At 34.7% G+C, this 21,295-nt stretch overlaps 1 protein-coding gene across 6 annotated transcripts in view; it reads left to right on the top strand.

The window, feature by feature from the left end:
- Positions 1 to 21,295, top strand: part of RALGAPA1 (Ral GTPase activating protein catalytic subunit alpha 1) — a 246,928-nt gene that overhangs the window by 99,587 nt on the left and 126,046 nt on the right. For 3 of the 6 annotated variants that reach the window (XM_059373085.1, XM_059373084.1, XM_059373086.1), the window contains 8 exons: positions 5,241 to 6,788; positions 8,551 to 8,675; positions 10,134 to 10,350; positions 11,520 to 11,696; positions 17,368 to 17,520; positions 19,154 to 19,347; positions 19,597 to 19,695; positions 20,646 to 20,801. In XM_059373085.1, coding sequence (XP_059229068.1) covers positions 5,241 to 6,788; positions 8,551 to 8,675; positions 10,134 to 10,350; positions 11,520 to 11,696; positions 17,368 to 17,520; positions 19,154 to 19,347; positions 19,597 to 19,695; positions 20,646 to 20,801 — 2,669 coding nt within the window. Of the gene's footprint in view, positions 1 to 5,240; positions 6,789 to 7,452; positions 7,534 to 8,550; positions 8,676 to 10,133; positions 10,351 to 11,519; positions 11,697 to 17,367; positions 17,521 to 19,153; positions 19,348 to 19,596; positions 19,696 to 20,645; positions 20,802 to 21,295 lie in introns of all 6 variants that reach the window. The other 3 variants (XM_059373090.1, XM_059373089.1, XM_059373087.1) reach the window with 2 other exon arrangements.

Here is a 21,295-nt window from a genome sequence, read left to right as displayed (position 1 = left end):
GCAGGCTGCCTGAGAGCGGAGAGCCCAACTCGGGGCTCAATCCCAGGACCCTGAGATCATGACCTGAGCTGAAGGAAGAGGCTTAACCCACTGAGCCACCCAGGCACCCCTTAATTAATTTTTTTTAAAAGGTTTTATTTATTTATTTGACAGAGATGCAGCAAGAGAGGGAACACAAGCAGGAGGAGTGGGAGAGGGAGAAGCAGACTTCCCACCGAACAGAGAGCCCAATGCAGGGTCAATTCCAGGACCCTGGGATCATGTCCTGAGACGAAATTAGACACTTAACAACTGAGCTACCCAGGTGCCCCCAGTATAATTTTCTTAACATGAAAAATGTATTGGTTATTTGTCTATTTCCAAAATTTAAGAGTAAGGGAAACAGTATTAGAAGGATGAAAGAGTAGAAGATAGTTCAGCGGTTTAAGTTTTAGTGTTCAAAATTAAAGTTATTTGAGGTTGATATGTTGCTTTTAATTTTTTTGTGAGTTGAAATTTATTAATTTCTCTAAGCCAGAGAATTATGGGGCATCAGAAGGAGCCTTCCTGATTTAATGACTAGGAAAACCGAGTTAATAAACTGCTAGAATCTATAAAAGTTCAACAAAGTTGCCAATATAAGAACAATTTAGAAAAATCAATAGCATTTCTTTATGCTGTCAGTGACCAAAATGTAAGCAAAAAGACTCACAATTGCAACAAAACATCAGCATAGACTGTTTTTCCATGATTTTGGTGATGTAGATACTGCTTTGAATTACCTGTAAGTTGAACATCCAGTCTTGAAGAGTCTTTATTAGACTCTGTTAGTAATAAAATTGGAAACATGGATGCTCTGTGGTTCTTACCTTGAAAGTACATTGCCATGTTACCCAAATAGGCAAAAACATTTTTTAATTACATAAAGGACATTGTCATTTCCTTTAGGTAAATCCAGAAAAAAACTTTAGCTTTAAAATGGTATGAACTTCTTTGTAAACTAATATAAATGATTTTTATGAATTCAACTAGTATTTATGATTGGTCAAAAATAGAATTTAACTTTAGGTAGAAGGGATTTGGCTCTTGATTCTGTACCTGTTTTGTAAAATTATTTAAATTTCCTAGTGGTGTGTTAGTGTTATAAATTAAGAGATTTATTTTCCTGAGGAACTAGGTTGATATTTTATGAATTAGCAGCTACTAATTTTTATTATAAAAGACATGCTGTACTTTACCAGTGTTAGTGTACTAAACCTCTACTGTGTGATAAGAGTTATTTCAAGCACTGGGGATATTGTGATGTTGATACAAACAAAATCCTGAAGAAGCATAATTCTAGTGGGAAGAAATTTTTTTACACATTGCAAGCTTTAGTTTAGAGTTTATCATTCAAAATAACAAAGAAAGCTTTGCTTTGAAACAGAATATTCAGGAAAGAAAAACTATTCCAGAAGTAATTTCCAGAAGTAATTTCCAACACTTTTCATACTAAACATTATTAAGGAAATCCGGAGATAAAACTTGACATTTCTAGCACTTTGTAGGCTCCATAGGAAGCATTTTATCAATGTTCAAAAGTTTTTTTAAAATTTATTTAAAAACTTTTTTCTTGTTTTGCTTGTTTAATGGTTACTAATACTTTAGATTAAAATAATTTCATTTAAAGGCTACTGTTTTTCAAGGTAAAATATAAGCAGCATAATTGTTTTGAAGACCCATTTTTGTTTAAACCTAAAGCCACAGTTATTTTCAGCAATCCAATACAAAGTTTGTCAGTTGTTTTCTTCTGTAATTCACTAATATTTGTATTTGACTAAGTCTTGATTTCTAAGATTCTTATCTTTGGAGATAAGTCATTATGCTGCTTTATAATTTAACACAATTAATTTTTGCCAATTTAAAAATATTAATGAATTATTTCATGAATATATGACAGATATTAGTCAGGATACTTAAAATATGGACTAATTTTTGCCCTCAAATCCTAGCTCTCTACTTTCTAACTGTGTAATCTCAGACAAGTCACTTAGTTTCTTCAGCTATAAAATGGGGATAACAATGCCTACTTCACAGTGTTGTTGTGAGGATTAGTGAGTTAATATATGTAAGATGCTTGTAACAATGCTTCACATGTAGAAAAGACTATATGGTTTAGCTATCATTTAGTGTTTTTCTCCTTAACAGAATGCAGGTATACAGGCATTTCTTTAAATTTAAAACTTGCTCCAGTCAGTTATGCTTAAGTGCTGACATTGATTTCCTGTCAGCAGTTATTTTCTTCTTTGATGTTATTCAGTTACTAATTTTATATAGTTATAAGAACTATATTTAAAGCTTAAATACTGTTTTTTTTGTTTAAATTTAAACTTAAGTTCTCAAGCAGTATATTATTGATAGAAAAATATGCTTTTTTTTAAAAGCTCTTGCCTTTTAAACTTGCATGAAAGTATTGGATATTCATATGTGATAAAAAAAATAGTTAAGGAAAAAACAGACTGTAATAATGGTTAAATTCTCTAATTATGCAAGGTGAGGACAGGGTTGGGAACAAATTCTTAAAAAGAGAACTTCACAGAAATCTTTACTGGCTTGTTTAGAATAGAAAAATTATGAAATGTCAGGAACTTAAAATTTAAAACTAATATTCTACTTTTCTGAAGTTCATATATTTGCTAGAATCATAACATTGCCTTTTTTTTTTTTTAAGATTTTATTTATTTATTTGACAGGGAGAGAAAGCATAAGCAGGGGGAGCAGCAGGGAGAGAGAGAAGCAGGCTCCCCGCTGAGTAAGGAGCCTGACATGGGAGGACCCTGGGGTCATGACCTGAGCCAAAGTCTGATACCTAACCGACTAAGCCACTCAGGCTCCCCCATAACATTAGCTTTTAATAAGGTTTTAATTTTTAATAGAAACAGATGAAGTCTCAACTTTAAAATTTTCAAGGCTTTTTATAGAGAATTAATTTTTATCCTTTGCTAATCCTCTTAGGGTATTTTGTGGAAAGAAATTTGGAGTGCATTTTAAAAATAATCTCTGGGCGCCTGGGTGGCACAGTGGGTTAAGCCGCTGCCTTCGGCTCAGGTCATGATCTCAGCGTCCTGGGATCGAGTCCCGCATCGGGCTCTCTGCTCAGCAGGGAGCCTGCTTCCTTCTCTCTCTCTCTCTCTCTGCCTGCCTCTCAGTGTACTTGTAATTTCTCTCTGTCAAATAAATAAATAAAATCTTTAAAAAAAAAAAATAAAAAAAAAATAAAAATAAAAATAATCTCTGTCCTCTAGGCAGAGGTTCTTATGATCTCTTATGGGAGATAAAATAAAACCAAAATACATTTGTTAAGACAGATAAATAAGCATTAGTTATCTGCTGCAATAATAAATGGTTATAAATGCATAAATGTTTAGTTTCTGAGGAAATGTTTCACTTTTCATTTAAAAGAATTTCTAAATGGAGTATATGAAGAAGAAAAACAGTGTCATTTTTAGAATATTCCCCTCAACTGAATGATAAAATAGATTAATTGTCTTAACTTCCAGCAGTATTGTGTATTTGACCTGAGCTTGAAATCTAAATGTGTATCTTCAGGAATATAGTTGAATCTTAAAATACAAACTTCCCTTGTTCTGAATCTGTATAACCTGACTCCTTGTGGACCTTGTAAAAGAACTTGATATGAATAAAATAGCAGAAAGACCAGCCTCCTTTTATGCATAGCATGGATCCCAAGAAATTTTAAGTCACTGTCCCCATTTTATAAATGAGAACACTGGTCTCAGAGTCTGGAGTAGAAAACCGAAGTTCTATACTAGCACAATCAATAAGTTAATTTGTGGTCTTGTAGATAAGTCACTGTTTTACTCTGGATCTAAATCGTCCCATTTTCAGTTATAGTTCTGTTACTTATTACCTTTGTATCATAAGCCTAATGAGTAACAGCATCTGACTTTTTAACTCTTTGTCCTTTTTTCATTATATTTTGCTGGCTTACAAACAAAAATTTTTTTAGCGTATTTCTTGGTAATGTAAAGGCCAGGGTGGATTCATAGGTACTGTATTTTAATTACAAAATTTCTAATTTACATGTATCTATAGTACTATATATCATAGTACTTCAAGTTGTGATTTTCAATTTCATAAATGTTTTTGAGGATTTACCATATACTGAGCAGCAAAAGCAATGCAGTGACATAGAACACTAAGCCTGCTTCTCATAGTTTCTGATTTTACCTCTTTGGGCCTCAGTTTCCTCAGTAAGAAAATTAAATTAGATAATCTGTAATGCCCATTTGACTCTAAAATTTGTAATTCTTAGAGATGTAAAAAGATACCTTTTTTTTTTTAAGATTTTATTTATTTAGAGAGAGGGTGTGTGCATGCATGAGCAGGGGGAAGGGCAGAGGGAGAAGGAGGGAATCCCAGGCAGACTCCCTGCTGAGCATGGAGCCCAGTGCAGGCTCCATTGCAGGACCCTGAGATCATGACCTGAGCCAAAAATCAAGATTCGGACACTTAACCTACTGAACCACCCAGGTACCTCCAAAAGACCTAGATACAATTTTTAAGGTTTGTTTTTAATATTTGTTAAATGGTAAGGGCCAATGATAGGCAGAGAAGGTTTCTTCCTAGTAGATTAAATGGTGTTTGTGAGAAATGGGAAAAAAATTTTTTTTTAGCACTGTGTTTGGTAGGGTGAATAGATATTGATGCTATAAAAAATAATGCAAAACACCTCGGTAGAAGAAAGGGAGATTTTCATTGTAATATATGGTTAAACAAATAGGCAAGATTTGAAGAAAAGATGATTCCTCTTGCCTGGTAAGGAAGAAATGAGAATTTATGAGACCCTATAAGAATTTACAGTGGAATACCTAAATCAGCTTCCTGTGTTAAGTTCTACTTTTTTATGCTTGGAACTTAAATAGGAAAAACTGAATAGCAAGTTTAAATTGCTTTATTTATTGGCACAGCTCTATCTTTAACTGCACTTCCAAATGTTTCATCACCTCACTATTACTATGCATGTTAACATTTTAAAATGTATTGTGATAGTTTTCTAATCATTGACACTACATGCTATATTGGCTTGTGCCCATCGTTACTTAAAAACAAATTTCTATTTTTAATAGATTTCATTGAGCTTACCAAAAAATCTCAGAATTTTTTTATTTTAAGCATATGTTTAGGGTATGGTTGAAATTTAATAATATATTCTTCATGTTCATATAGTTCCTACTCTTCATAATTTTTCTTTTTTACAGATATTGATGATGCTCAAATACTTCCCCGCCCAACTAGAGTCAGACATTTTTCACAAAGTGAAGACACTGGAAATGAAGTTTTTGGTGCTTTGAATGAGGAGCAGCCATTGCCTCGAAGTAGCAGCACTTCTGACATCTTGGAACCATTCACTGTTGAGCGAGCCAAAGGTGCAGTTCCTGTCATTGACAGTTCATCCCGTCATGCACCAAGCTTGCAGAGTTCCACAGAGGCTTCTTCAATAACTAGATCCACTGAAAGCCACATCACTGATACGCATAGTAGAGAGTCTTCTCTGGAAGTTGGTGATAGCATATATGACCATCTTTGTCACTTAATAGATCCAGTAGAACTTGCAGATTCAGCTTTTGAACAAATCCAATACATTGACCTTGAAGGAGATGACAATCTTCTTTCCTCCCTGAAAGAATATTTTAAGGAAAACCAGGAAAATCATAGTAAAAATGAGTTAGGTAAAGATGCAGCTTCTGAGGAAATGATTATTGCAGTAAATAGGGATGAACGATCGTCTTCAGATAAATTAGAATACATAGACCAAGAAAGTAAATCAGAAAATACCGCCTCTTTTGTTGGGACTCCTGAAAACATTCAGTTTCAAAAAGAACCAAACTCCGCTGTCTTCATGAGTAGTATTGCACCTAACCAGTTAGGAAGTTTTATGAGAACAAAAACTTATGAAAAATCTAAGGAACTAAACAGTGACAAACAGTCCTCAGAACCTAGTTCAGGGAGCCCTTGTGATAAAGAAAAAAGGAAACACCTGTATAGACAGACAGCCACAGAATTAGATGCCTGTGTGGATACAACACTAGTTGAAAAGGTTAAGGGTGTGCAAATCAGTGAAAAAATCATTGTCCCACATGTAATGCATGCCAAGAAAACTACACTAAAAACACCTCTTAACCATAGACTGCCTCATGTTACAAGCACTAGCAAGCTTTCTCCAACTAAAAGGAGCTTATCTGAAACAGTAACTCATAGAGCCAAAATCATGAAAATAGCTACTAAAAAACGAAATACTGTTCATGTTACTTTTAGACCATCTACTGAGTCAGTTCAGTTTTATAATCCTCTGGAAAACAAAGAGGCTCCATGGAAGATGAGACTGCGGAAGCTTGGTGGCTTTAGTAGTAGTAGTAACAGCAGCACTAGCAGCACCAGCAACCCCCATATCAGCTCAGGTAGTTTGACAGAGTTAGTAAAACCTGGTGTGTACAGGCCTCTAGGTACAGTTGGTACAGCGTCAGTAAGTAAAACAATGAAGGAGTCTACAGAGATTCCCACCACTCTGTTAGAAAAAGAAGGAATTGCAAGTAATCAGTTAGGTAGTCGTAGTACTCTTAGGTCATCAAGTCATGAGGCAGGACTACAGCAGGGCTCCCTGGGTGGCGTTTATAAAACTGTTGTACATGCTCTTTCGAAGCCGAAGGCAAATGTTTCCCCACAGAGGCAGAACAGAATGCCACCAGAGGCTCCACTGAGGGATCTGTACAGTCATGTAATGGGCTATTTTGGAAGGAAAGCTGCAGGTGAGCACTAACAGTGTGCAGAGCGCAAAAGGAGAAAGACAGCACCAGTTTGGCTTAATGCAACTGAAGCAAGCTATAAGCAATCAAAAAGCTTTGGGATGGTCACTGCTTTCTCTCTGTTTGGTTATGCATGCGCCTTTTCCCAGCTGTATTTTTCCCAGCATACAATGTTTATTTAAATTACTAATTTCCCTTTTAAGGCATTTAGTTAAACCTCTTTGCTGCTGAACAAGATAGGAAAGAGGGAGATACAGGAAAATTTTAATGACCTTTCAGAGGCTACCGAAATCAAATATTTTTCTGAGCCATGAAATTAGGTTTACTAAGTAGGTGGAATACTTTCTCCCCTGCCCCCTTATAGTTTATATTTAAAAGAGCACCGCTGTATCTAATTGAGTTCGTTATTTTTATTGCTGATTTACTTGGTTTTATCTTTTTTCGTGGACGAAAATTACTTTGACATTTTTAGGTCATACAACCAGCCACCAACGTTTTAAGTTATCATTGAAGGAGAAATTATTTCTTAAATCTCAAAATGGATTTAGTTACTTTTCATATAAGCAATTTCAAAACAAGGGGTAGGCTTTTTAGTTTTGCATTCATTTGTATAGAATGCAAGTCCTTAAAACACTTACCAGTGCTTTTCTTTTTTCTGAGATTTTAGATGTGCATAAAGGTTTCATGATAGCCAATCATGATTTAAATATGGAACCTCTATGGACAGATTACAGAAAGCAAGATTATGGTAACTGTCTTCTCTTATCTTGATTCAAATTTAAAATAACTTTACAGATATAGAAAATTAACTTTCAGCAGTAAGGTAGGTTTTGAATTTGTTTGTTTAACATGGTTTTGTTAGCATGATTAACAGAATGCCGTATAATGCATCTTGCATTGAGCCATTAATGCCACTTGAGGGCAGTATTCGACAGCTTAGCAAAGCCTGGCCAGTAATATAAAGATAATGGTATTTCACAGTGAGCTCTTGACTAGTGTATTTTCTTAGCCTGAAATGCTTTTTAGTTCATTAGGAATATAAACAATGCTGGTTTTCTTTTATTGCAGAGAAATTAACTTTTCAACAGCATAATAGTGAAGTAAATATCTTGTGTTCTATAAGTTTTTTCCCCAAGTTTAAAATTTTCTTATTAATATAGTCATAAATCAAAATAATTTTTACAGAACAATTTTAAGAATAATTTTTTCTTCTTACAGAAAAACCTTTATGAAAATAAATATTTTTTTTCTTAAAACAATAACATTAGACTTTGTAGTGTACAGTAATGACATTATGTCATGCTTATAAATTTTTTATTTATCTAAACTTAAACGCATTTATATCCCACTGAGATGTGGATAGATTCAAGGGATAGATTCCTTGTAAATAGTCCTTGGAAAGAATGGAATTCTAAGTTATTATTAAGACTCTAAATAGAAGCATAGAGGCAGGAAGAAAGATAAATATACCAGTTTCTTTATAGGCAATATTAACCTAACCTCAGCTAGTGCTTATCTATAAGCTTTCTTGCTGTTTAAGGTTACACTGAAGATTGACTAACATCTGCTTAGTTAAATAAAGTAAATATCAATTTACTAATTCCTAAAATTAAATCTAAAAGGAGAAAGATTATTCATAGATGCATGTTTGGCAAATAATTGATATGGCATAGGTGATTTGTTTTGGGTTGTTTTTGTTTGTTTCAAATTCAGGAAATGCAGTTAAGTTCTTTTTCACTATATATAGTTATTTATTTATTTTTAGTCAATAAAGAGGACATGAGCCCAAAACTGCCCCCTCTTAATAGTGATATTGGCAGCAGCAGTGCTAATGTTCCTGATCTGATGGATGAGTTTATAGCAGAACGACTTCGAAGTGGTAATGCCTCAGTAAGTGTTATTTTATTTTATTTATTTGATTTAGCAAGGAGAATATATATATGTGTGTGTGTGTGTGTGTTTGTAAATCTTTACACAAAATAATCTTCCTCTAAAACTTAACCCCTTTTTTGAATTAAGATCTTAAATTCTACTTTTATAATATTTTTTATTTAAAGACATTAAACAAATAGGCTTATAATTTTGACCAAAGTAAAAGATTAGAATACCTATTTGCTTAACTACTTAGGTATAAGCCCCTACCTTCCTAGTCTTCCCTCTGTTTTTTGTATTTGCTCATAGGTTACCTTCCTGCCCACTGCTGGCTCTTTCTTAACAAGAAAGATAACGAGAGGTCTTCTGACCCAACTCCTATTGGTTTGATAGCATAAATATTGATTACTTAATCATTATAGATAACTTCAGAACAGATTTTAAAGTTCTCTTTGTTTTATTAGAATTATGGCAGATTGAAAATAGAAGCAATTTTATCCCTAATAATGCTTAGTTGTTAAGGAAAGATAAATATATGTAGAATTGCTTCTTCTTTTTTTTTTTTAAAGAAACTTTTTTTTTTTTTTTTAAGATTTTTATTTATTTATTTGACAGAGAGAAATCACAAGTAGATGGAGAGGCAAGCAGAGAGAGAGAGAGAGGGAAGCAGGCTCCCTGCCGAGCAGAGAGCCCGATGCAGGACTCGATCCCAGGACCCTGAGATCATGACCTGAGCTGAAGGCAGCGGTTTAACCCACTGAGCCACCCAGGAGCCCCGAATTGCTTCTTTTTTTAATGGTCATGTTCCACTAGTTTTTTTTTTTTTTTTTAAGATTTTATTTATTTATTTATCTGACAGACAGAGATCACAAGTAGGCAGAGAGGCAGGCAGAGAGAGAGGGGGGAAGCAGGCTCCCTGCTGAGTAGGGAGCCCGATGTGGGGCTCGATCTCAGGACCCTGGAATCATGACCTGAGCTGAAGGCAGAGGCTTAACCCCCTGAGCCACCCAGGCACCCCAACTGTTGTGTTTTTTTTAATAAGATTTTTATTGAGAGAGTTTAGTTTTTTTTTCCTTGAATGGGAAAAAATAATAGAATTATTATATATAATCATTATAGAATAACCTCTTTGCCATCATTCTTTCCTTCCTCCACTATCTCTACTATTCGCTGCTACTTTTTACATTTGAATACCTTGCTCTTTCTACCCTCTTAACTTCACTCCATGGATCCTTTGAGGCTCAAAGAATCTTAGACCCAACACCATATCACGATTGGGTCTCTACTTTAGACAAACCAACAGTAATTCAGGTAATGGCTCCATACAGTTACATAGACTGTTTGATTAGTGTGTTTCCCACCTCCTACTTCATACCCTATATCTCAATTTATTATGGTGATTGTCTTGGAAATTCAAGATTTCAGATGTTTAATGAGATTACGTTTTTAATAGTAAGATGTTTCTTGAATTTTTAGACTATGACAAGAAGAGGAAGTAGTCCAGGCAGTCTTGAAATTCCCAAAGACCTCCCTGATATTCTAAATAAGCAAAACCAAATGCGCCCTATTGATGACCCAGGTGTGCCCTCAGAATGGACTTCTCCTGCCAGTGCAGGGAGCAGTGATCTTATCAGCTCAGATAGTCATTCGGATTCTTTCAGCGCTTTCCAATATGATGGCCGAAAATTTGACAGCAAGTATCTTTTTCTATTTGAGCAGTATGTTTTTTGTTAATTGTTTTCTGTTTGAGATTGACTTGTGAATTATGTAACCATCACTTTCCTCTCTAATGTTACTGGACAAGGGTTCCCACATATTATGATTTCATTTTTTAGTGAAATTCCAAAGGAAGTTTTAGGGAATTCAAGTCGGGACCACTTTATTTCACCAAACTGAAGGCACTTAAAAAACAGAAACCACTGTCCTTTCATAAAACAAATGATATTTTAGAACCAAACATACAGAAAGGAAAAAAGTTAGAGTAGACTTGACATTAGAATAATGGATAGTCATAGTTATGAGTCAGTGCTGTTTCATGCATTTGTATTTGGGAACCACTATCTAGTTCAGTGCTTCAGTATGTTTAGTACAGTTATGTTCAGTGTTCCATTACCCAGAGCATTTCTTGAATAATCACAAAAGTTAAAATGATAGCATTGATATTACTTGATGCTGTATCAGTACCACATAGCTTTTCTGTAATTCTTTGTTACACTTGGTAGTGAAGAGTACCAAAATCTAAAAATGTTTTCTGCCTTCATGGATTATGTGCTACTCTGATTTCAGATGGAATATATGGGTTAAGAGAAAAATGGTTTACTACATATGAGCCATTTTTATTGTATATACCTAGAGTAGAGAGTATAAAGTTGTTGAAAAGCCTATTACCAGCTATCAGAAAATGTGGGTAAGAATAGTGAAGATACATCATATGTATCTGTTTTTTGTCCTTATTGTTGTTAGTAATAAGCTATGAGAACTTTTAAAAATTTGTTTCTAATTATAAACTTTAAACTGTTAACATTATTTACACTTGTCTGAGTGGTATGTAAATAGATGTAGGGGGAATGTTAACGTTTAATCATTTCGCTGAAGCAACTTGTCTCTTTATTTTAAAAGATTTTATTTATTTGAGGGGGAAAGGAGAGAACATGAGGGTGACGGGCAGGGGCAGAAGGGGAAGCAGACTCCCTACTGATCAAGGAGCCAGACTCCAGGCTTGATTCCAGCGGGGATCCTGACCTGAGCCGAAGGCAGACACTTAACTGACTGAGCCACCCAGGCACCCCGTTTTGTCTTTTTTGTAAATGCTTTTGTTTTATAATTGAGACTTCTATGTACTAGCATTTCTTCTTCCTTTAGATTTTGGCTTTGGAGCTGATGCTGGGATTATGTCCTCTGCTGATGTGGATTCAGGTTCTGGCCATCATCAGAGTGCTGAAGAGCAGGAAGTGGCTAGTCTAACCACACTTCAGATAGATTCTGAAACAAGCAGTCTTAATCAACAGGCTTTCTCCGCTGAAGTTGCAACGGTTACTGGTAAAGTTACTCAAGGGAATGTCTTCTTTAAGTGCATTTTTTAAGCCACCAAAGAATCTGTTTAGGATTTTATTTGATAGGTTTTAAGTATTACTTATTAGAGTTTAAGCATTATGTTTTCATCTATCTTTATGTAACAATGGAGGGAAAAAATGCATTAATGTAAGAGTGTCTTGGCCTAGAGTCTACATGGTAAGTTTCAGGGGGTTAGCTGAACTCCTGATATTGTATACAGAATTTTATATATGTTTGCATCACTGCATTTCCTGTAGTGATTTTTAGATTACCAAAAAATAAAATAGTTGAGAAGTATTTTCTTCTTTTCACTGTGTTTTAGAGTCATCCCAGATTTTTTTTAAATTTTTAAATTTTTTATTTTTTATATAAACATATTTTTATCCCCAGGGGTTTAGGTCTGTGAATCGCCAGGTTTACACACTTCACAGCACTCACCAAAGCACATACCCTCCCCAATGTCCATAACCCCATCCCCCTTCTCCCAACCCCCCTCCCCCTAGCAACCCTCAGTTTGTTTTGTGAGATTAAGAGTCACTTATGGTTTGTCTCCCTCCCAATCCCATCTTGTTTCATTTATTCTTCTCCTACCCCCTTAACCCCCCATGTTGCATCTCTACTTCCTCATATCAGGGAGATCATATGATAGTTGTCTTTCTCCTCAGCCCAGATTTTTAATGATTTCTTTAACAAAGTATTTATTATAGAAACTGTAGAGAATACTGCCTAATAGAAGGCCTATTTATCAATATACTAATAGTCTGTATTAATACAGTGAATTATGCTTTTTAGCAAATTTTTTATGTGGTCAAATATATGATGAGTGGGATCCAAGAAATTCAGTTATGAAATGCAAGATCACATTATTGCAAGGTTCTTGGTCTCTGGTCACTGTAGTGACCACTGTAGTGACCAGAGGGATCCTGGGCAGCTAGTAGCACATAGATTAGTGGTTCCACTGGATGATCCAAATTTCCTCTGGTTCTCACTGTCTTCTAATGCCCTTTGATGGGTGATTATCCATTCCAGTTTTTTTTTTAAGCTTTTATTATTTGAGAACAGCGAGAGAGCACGAACAGGGGATAAAGGTAGAGGGAGAAGCAGACTCCCTGCTTGAGCAGGGAGCCCGAGGCAGGACTCAATTCCAGGACCCCAGGATCCTTACCTGAGCTACTCTGGCTCCCCTGAAAGTTCTTAATTCTCCTCCCATTCCACACCGTCCTCCCCTTTGTCATGGCAGCCACCAGTTAGTTCTCCATATCTGTGGGGCTGGGTTTTATTTTGTTTTGTTTTACTTTTTAGATTCCACATATAAATGGAATCATATGGTATTTGTCTTTTTCTGTCTAATTTACTTCACTTAGCATAATACTGTCGAGGTCCAGCCATGTTGTTGCAAATGTCAAAATTTCATTCTTTTTTGTGACTGAATAGTATTCCATTGTCTATAAAAACCACATCTTTATCCATTTATCCTTAAGTGGACTCTTAGGTTATTTCCATACCTTGGCTGTTGTAAGTAACACTGCAATGAACATAGGGATACAAATACCTCTTTGAATTAGTATTTTTCTTTTCTTTAGATAGATACCCAGTAGTGAAAGTACTAGATCATGCGGTGATTCTACTTAAAATTTTTTTGAGGAACCTCTGTATTGTTTTCCAGAGTGGCTGGAAGGTTTAGTGGTGTTGAGCATCTTTTCATGTGTCTGTTGGTTATCTGTATGTGTTCTTTTGAAAAATATTCAGAACTTTTGCCCTTTTTTAATTGGATTGTTTTTTGTTATTGAGGTAAAGGAGTTCTTTATATATTTTATATATTTATTGTGTTCTATGAATCCTTTTATATATATGTTAGGCCCTTATCAGATATATGATTTGGAAATATCTGCTTCAGTTTAGTAGGTTCCCTTTTTGTTTTGTTGATGGTTTTCTTCACTGTGTAGAGGCTATTTAGTTTGATATAGCTCCGCTCGTTTATTTTTGCTTTTGTTTCCCTTGCCTGAACAGGTATCTAAAAAACATCGCTAAGATCAATGTGAAGGAGCTTACTGCCTATGTTTTCTTTTATAAGTTTTATGTTTTCAGGTCTTCAATTCATTTTGAATTGATTCTTTTGTATGATATAAAGTAGTAGTTTAGTTTTATCCTTTTACATATAGCTGTCCAGTTTTCCCAGCAGCATTTATTGAAGAGACTATCCTTTCTCCATTGTATCTTTTACCCTCCTTTATTGTAAATTCGTTGACCTTATATGCATGGGTTTTTTTCTAGCTCTCTGTGTTCTGTAGATCTCTGGGTCTGTTTTTATGCCAATACCACACTGTTTTAATTACTATAGCTTTGTAGTATAATTTGAAATAGGGAGCAAGATACCTCCAACTTTGTTCTTCTTTCTTAAGATTGTTTTGGCTAGTTAGTCTTTTGTTATTTCATACAAATTTTAAAATTATTTATTCTAGTTCTGTGAAAAATACTGTTGGTATTTTGATAGGGATTGCATTGAATCTGTACATTGTTTTGGGTGGTATGGACATTTTAACAATATTAGTCTTCCAACTCATGAGCATGGCATATCTTTCCATTTATTTGTGTCTTCTTTAGTTTCTTTCATCAGTGTCTCCTAGTTTTCACTATATATAGGTCTTTTACCTCCTTAGTTAAATTTATTCCTAGGTATTTTATTCTTTTTAATGTGATTATAAATGGGATTGTTTGTAGTTCATTATTAGGGTGCAGAAACACAGCAGAGTTTTTACATATTAATTTTATATTCTGCAATTTTACTGAATTCATGTATTCTGACAGTTTTTTGATGGAAGGTTCAGGGTTTTCTATATATAGGATCATGTGATTGGCATATAGTGATAGTCTTAATTCTTCCTTTCCAATTTGTGTACCTCTTATTCCTTTTTCTTAACTAATTGCTACAGGTAGGATTTCTAATACTATGTTGACTAAAAGTGGGGATAGTGGGCAAGCTTTCACATTTCACCAGTGAATCTGATATTAGATGCTAATTTGTTATATATGGCCTTTATTATTATATTGAGGTGCATTCCCATTATACCCAGTTTGTTGAGACTTTTATCATTAATGGGTATTGAATTTTGTCAAATACTTTTCTGTATCTGGTGAAATGACCATATGATTTTTATCTTTCCTTTTGTTAATATGGTATTAGCACATTGGTTGATTTGTAGATGTTGAACCAACTTTGTCTCCCAGGAATAAATCCCGCTTGAGCATGGTGTATGATTGTTTTTCTGTGTTGTTGAACTCAGTTTGCTAATATTTTGTTGAGGATTTTTGCATCTGTGTTCATTAGGGGTATTGGCCTCTAATTTTCTTTTGTGGTGTCCTTGTCTAGTTTTGGTATGAGTGTAACACTGGCCTTGTAAAATGAGTTTGGAAGTTTTCTTTCCTCATCAATTTTTTGGAAGAATTTGAGAGGGATAGGTGTTAAGACTTCTTTGGTGTTTTGCAGAATTCACCAGCAAAGCTGGGTGATCCTGCAATTTTGTTTATTAGGAGGTTTTTGATTACTGATTCAGTCTCCTTACTAGTGATTTGTCTATTCAGATTTCTGTTTCTTCATGATTGAATCCGGGAAGATTATACATTTCTAGGAATATATCCATTTCTTCTAGGTTGACCCATTTGTGGGGGTATAATTGTTCATATTCTCTTATGATCCTTTGTATTTCTGTGGTATTTGTATTTGTATTTATTTCATTTCTGATTTTATTTGAGCTCTTTTTTCTTCTTGTGGATCTATGTAAAGGATTGTCATTTTTACCTTTTCAAAGAATCAGCCGTTAGTTTCATTCATCTTCCTTTATTGTCTTTTTAGTCTCTATTTTATTAATTTCTGCTCTGATCTTATATTATTTCTTTCCTTCTACTGACTTTGGGCTTTGTTCTTTTTTTTTTTCCCCCTAATTTTCCTGGGTGGAAGTTAAATTGTTTATTTGAGATTTCTCTTTTCTTGAGCCAGGCCTGTATTGCTATGAAATTCTTTCTTAGAACCATTTTTGTTGTATTCCATAGGTTTTGGTATGTTATATTTCTGTTTTCATTTATATCTAGGTATTTTTTCTCCTTTAAGTTTCCATTCATCCTGTAGTTATTTAGTAACATGTTTAGTCTTCATGTATTTGTAGTTTTTCCAGTTTTCTTCTGGTAGTTGATTTCTAGCTTCATATTGTTGTGGTCACAAAAGATGCTTGATAAGATTTTGGTGTGCTGAATTTATTGAGACTTGTTGTGTGACCTAATATGTGATCTTTCCTGGAGAATGTTCCGTTTGTATTTGAGAAGAGTATATTCTGCTGCTTTGGATGGATTGTTCTGTACATACCAGTTAAGTCCATCTGGTCTAATGCGTCATTTAAGCCCAATCTTTCTTTGTTGATTTTCTTTTAAAAAGACCTAATATTTTAGGGGCTTGGCTTGGTACTAGTAGCACTCCCATACAACCACCACAAATTGTTCATATAGTATTAATTTATGGTATACATTATTTAAATTGACAGGAGTTTCTGTTATTTGCCAGACATCATACTATGCACTGGCAGTATGTCAGTATGTAACCACATACAGTCCCTGTTCTTACAGAGTATATGCACTAGTGAAGATATTTAAAAGTGAATAGTTTCAGGACAGTGTGACGTGATATAATGGTGAGGAATAAGTGCAAAGAGCAGAGATTACTTATTTACCCCAGATATATCAACATGGGGTAGGCTTCTCAGGAAAGGGTGTCTAAGGTGAAACCTAAAAAATAAAAAGTTAACCAGACTTATGGGAACAGGATAAGGGCTCCATGCAAAGGGAAAAATATGTGGAAAAGGCCAGAGGTATGCTATGTATTCTGATAAATACCAGCAGTTTACTTTCTATGACTAGAACTTAAAAGTACTAGGGGAATTATGGAGTTGTAATAAAGTTGCACAAAGACTGGAAAACCACACACTAAAAAGTTTGCACTTATGCTGTGTCCAGTAAAGAGGCATAAAATCCATAGAAAGATTTTAAATGTGGGAGTACTATCAGATTCGATTTTTAGATTTTTTTGCTGCCTTACAAAAAATGGATTGGGAAGAAAGGAGTTTGTTTGTATGGTGGGAGAGAGACTGAAGACTGGGGACCACCAGGGACTCTGTGTGTGTGTGTGTGTGTGTGTGTGTGTGTGTGTGTGTGTGGTGGGGGAGAGACTGAACACTGGGGCCCACCAGGGAACATTGTACACCACAGTGTACAATGATAGTAGCACATAGAGCCACAGTGAGCAAGTTCCTCTTCTTTTGAATTGCTCCAAGTCTGAAGTTAGTGAAATAGAGTAACAGTGGGTCCTAGAGTTTCTGTAGCTAGACCAGGAATGAGAGTAGACATTCTCACTCTCACTGATGGCTTCTATGAACTGGTAAGTCCAGTTCTAATTCCATATGAGTCCCATGGAAGAAATCAAATGAGACCCCTAGATATAAAATCTTGTACTGTATTTTTATTTTATTTACCTCTTTGGCCAACTTGTAACCTGTTATATCCTTTGATGTGGTTCAGTTGTGTTTTATTGGGGTTTTAAGCATTACATCTTAGGTAGAGGGTGTTGAATATTCTCTTTATTGTAATTTTTATTAAATTGTCTTTACAGGTTCAGAAAGTGCTTCTCCAGTCCATTCAGCTCTGGGATCCAGGTCACAAACACCTTCTCCTTCCACACTGAATATAGATAACATGGAACAGAAAGATCTGCAGCTTGATGAGAAGCTCCACCATTCTGTTCTTCAGACTCCAGATGACCTAGGCAATATTTGGAAATTAGATACTTGCCATTTTTCCTTTCAGAGCATTAATGTTAGGAGATCTTATTATCTAAATTATTTAAAATTTTGTTTTTGAGAGGGATAATTAAGAGACAAATCAGTTGATTTATCACTATATTATGCAGGTTCTGTAGAGTAGGGAAATGTTAACAGTGAAACTGCAGTGTTTTGTGTTTTCTTTTATTTCATTGGGTTTACACCAGACTCTTATTTTCTATTATCATGAGAGACAATTTGGTAACTTTTTTATAATACAATCAGTTATTATACACTTTATGTGGAAAGAGAAAAAAGTCAAACATGAGAGGTAAAGGACTTATATATAGTTAGAATGAACTTAGAAATTATGAGCACACTGAGATACTATCAAGTAGGAATAATCCTTACCAACTTAGTAATTATTTTGCCTTTTCCATTATATACACTGAATAGGATAATGGTTTTTTTTTTTTTTTTTAAATTTATTTATGACAGAGAGACACAGCAAGAGAGGGAACACAAGCACAGGGGAGCTGGAGAGGGAGAAGCAGGCTCTCCACTGAGCAGGGAGCCCAATATGGGGCTTGATCCTAGGATGCTGGGATCACAACCTGAGCCAAAGGCAGATGCTTAACAACTGAGCCACCCAGGTGCTCCAATGGATTTTTTTTTAAGCTGAAGGAGACCTATAGTGATGTTAGCTAAACCATCTATTTTACAGTGAGGAAGTGTAACCATAGGAATTCTGCTCTCTTGTGCTCACTTGTGCTCTCTTGCTCTCTCTGTCAAATAAATAAATAAAATATTAAAAAAAAAAAAAAAGATTTGGGAAGCCTGGGTGGCTCAGTTGGTTAAGCCGCTGCCTTCGGCTCAGGTCATGACCCAGGGTCCTGGGGTCGATTGAGTCCCTCACTGGGCTTCTTGCTTGGCAGGGAGCCTGCTTATCTCTCTGCATCTGCCTGCCACTCTGCCTGCTTGTGCACTCTCTCTCTCTCTGACAAATTAAGTAATTTGTACAACATTACATAATTAATGATAGAAATGAGACTAGGATCCAAGGTTACCTATATTTCTTACATATAATCTTGCCAATTTCATTAAGCAAAAGAAATGTAATTATAGAAATTTTTAAATTATGTTTAAGTTTTAGTAAAAATGTTAATTTTCCCATGTTATTATCATATCTCTTTTAATGCTAGGCTTGACTTAATTGTGAAATACATTTCTTTGGAAGTTTTAAGTACAAAGAAACAGGCTTATGAAGACTTCCTATAGGAACTGCCTTCAGCCTGAGATATTCTATTAATTGATGCTATAACCTGAAGTGACCATTTGCTGAAAGAGAGATTATGTATTTATAAATATGACCTTTATATCAACTATAATAAATTTATCTAGTATCTGCATCATTTCCTCCTTAGGTAAATCTTAGTACAGGTGGTATTGAATAAGTAATTACTGCCATAATAAGGAATTATGAACTGGTCGATTTTAATCAGGAAAAAATAACACTAATGCATAATGACACTTTAAAAATTCACTTTTGTAGATATTTAAGTTTATTATTTTGACTCCTTTGTGTTTTGTGATCAATTCTTTAGAAAAATTACTGACACTAGTGTATTTTTTCTACAGAAATCAGTGAATTTCCATCTGAATGTTGTAGCGTGATGGCAGGGGGTACACTCACAGGATGGCATGCTGATGTTGCTACTGTAATGTGGCGAAGAATGCTAGGCATTTTGGGAGATGTCAACGCTATTATGGATCCTGAAATACATGCTCAAGTTTTTGATTACCTCTGTGAACTTTGGCAAAATCTAGCTAAGGTAAAAACAAAAACAAAAAAAACAAAACACAAGAGGAGAAAGAAAAAAAAGTTAAGAAGTGGAAGCCTTAGATCTCATAGCTACCCACCACCCCACCTTGCTATAAACTGGTTCCTAGCAAGGTGAAGTCACTTAACCATGTTTAAATATATAACTAACGATAGGAACTGGAATTAAACTCAAGTTTAAGATAAAACAAACTGGAAGAACACTTTTATAGGTGTGTTGCATTTTATTTGAAAATTACAGATTAGAGATAACCTTGGCATTTCAACTGATAACCTGACCTCCCCTTCACCACCAGTTTTGATTCCTCCACTGAGAATTCTTACACCTTGGCTTTTCAAGGTAAGCTTAAGATTTAAAATGTTAATTTAAAAGGTTCATTTAGTAAATACATATGTAACCAGTTTTAAACATTTGATTTTTTAGGTTTTACATATAATCTTCTAGAACACTTAGTTTTTAACTGGTCATTAGGGGTTATATAAGAGGAGAATGGGCACAGCAAAATTATTACACAGGTGCATCATTTTTACTTATTTAATAAAACAAAAATGAATGTAGAAAATTATGTTTTTATTATATTTAAGTGAAGTGTAGATCTCAAATTTGTGTTAGAATGTGCTCTATATTTTTTAAAGATTGAATTCTTGGGTCACCTGGGTGTCTCATTTGGTTAAGTATCTGCCTTTGTCTTGGATCATGATCACAAGATCCTGGGATTTAGTCTCCCATCGCACTCCCTGCTCAGAGGAGCCGGCTTCTCCCTCTTCCTCTACAGCTCTTCCGCTTGTGCTCTCTTGCTCTCTCTGTCAAATAAATAAATAAAATATTAAAAAAAAAAAAAAAAAGATTTGGGAAGCCTGGGTGGCTCAGTCGGTTAAGCCGCTGCCTTCAGCTCAGGTCATGATCCCAAGGTCCTGGGATGGAGTCCCTCATTGGGCTTCTTGCTCCGCAGGGAGCCTGCTTCTGTCTCTGCGTCTGCCTGCCACTCTGCCTGCTTGTGTACTTTCTCTCTCTCTCCCTGACAAATAAATAAATAAATAAATAAATAAAATATTTTTAAAAAGATTTAATTCTTTTGAATATTATTTGATATGTTTGGTGCATTTTCCTAAATGAAACAGTATGTGGTTATTTATACCTGTGTTTCATGTTAATATTTGCAGTAGTTTCATTGATTCATTAAGAAGTTGGGCCAACATAGAAATAAATGAAAACAAATATATTGCTTGCTTTATTCAATTTAACAGTATTTGTTTTTGAATATTAAGACCAACATTTTTGAATTGTAGGCAACCATGTTGACTGATAAGTATAAACAAGGTAAATTACATGCTTACAAACTTATCTGTAATACAATGAAAAGAAGACAAGATGTTTCTCCAAACAGAGATTTTCTAACACATTTCTACAATATAATGCATTGTGGATTACTTCATATTGATCAGGTAAATATATACTTTCTAACCAATTGCTTTATAAACTTATCTTTGATTCTTGATTTTTAACTCTTAAATTTTAAGGTGTAGAATTAAAAATTCTCTCTTATGTAGTCATTTTATTTACAAGTTTCTTCCGTTTTGTAACCTAATTTGTTTTTGAAACATAGTTGAAAAGCCATTATAGTTAGGTGATCAACTTGTTTATTAAATGTATCTTTCCTCTAACAACTAGTTCTCCATTTTGCAGATATTAAGCCATCTTTTGCTTAGACTGACATGTTTCTTTAACGTCCTAATGTACTTATTCTTGGGCGTTTTGTAATTGTTACTTAATAATTGGCTCTTGAGGCATATGGATTTGCTCATCTAGTCATGAAACAGAGGTTTTTTTCTACTTTAAGAGTGAGCACATCATGTTTTCTCTTTTTCATAGATTGTTAGTATAGTGACAGTTCTGTTGACTTGGCATTCGTATCAATGCAATCATTGCATTAGCCAGT

The sequence above is a fragment of the Mustela nigripes genome, chromosome 13 (genome assembly GCF_022355385.1).
Source record: "Mustela nigripes isolate SB6536 chromosome 13, MUSNIG.SB6536, whole genome shotgun sequence".
NCBI lineage: Eukaryota > Metazoa > Chordata > Mammalia > Carnivora > Mustelidae > Mustela > Mustela nigripes.
Note: the sequence above shows the minus strand (reverse complement) of the source record. Positions and strands in the feature narration are given on the sequence as shown.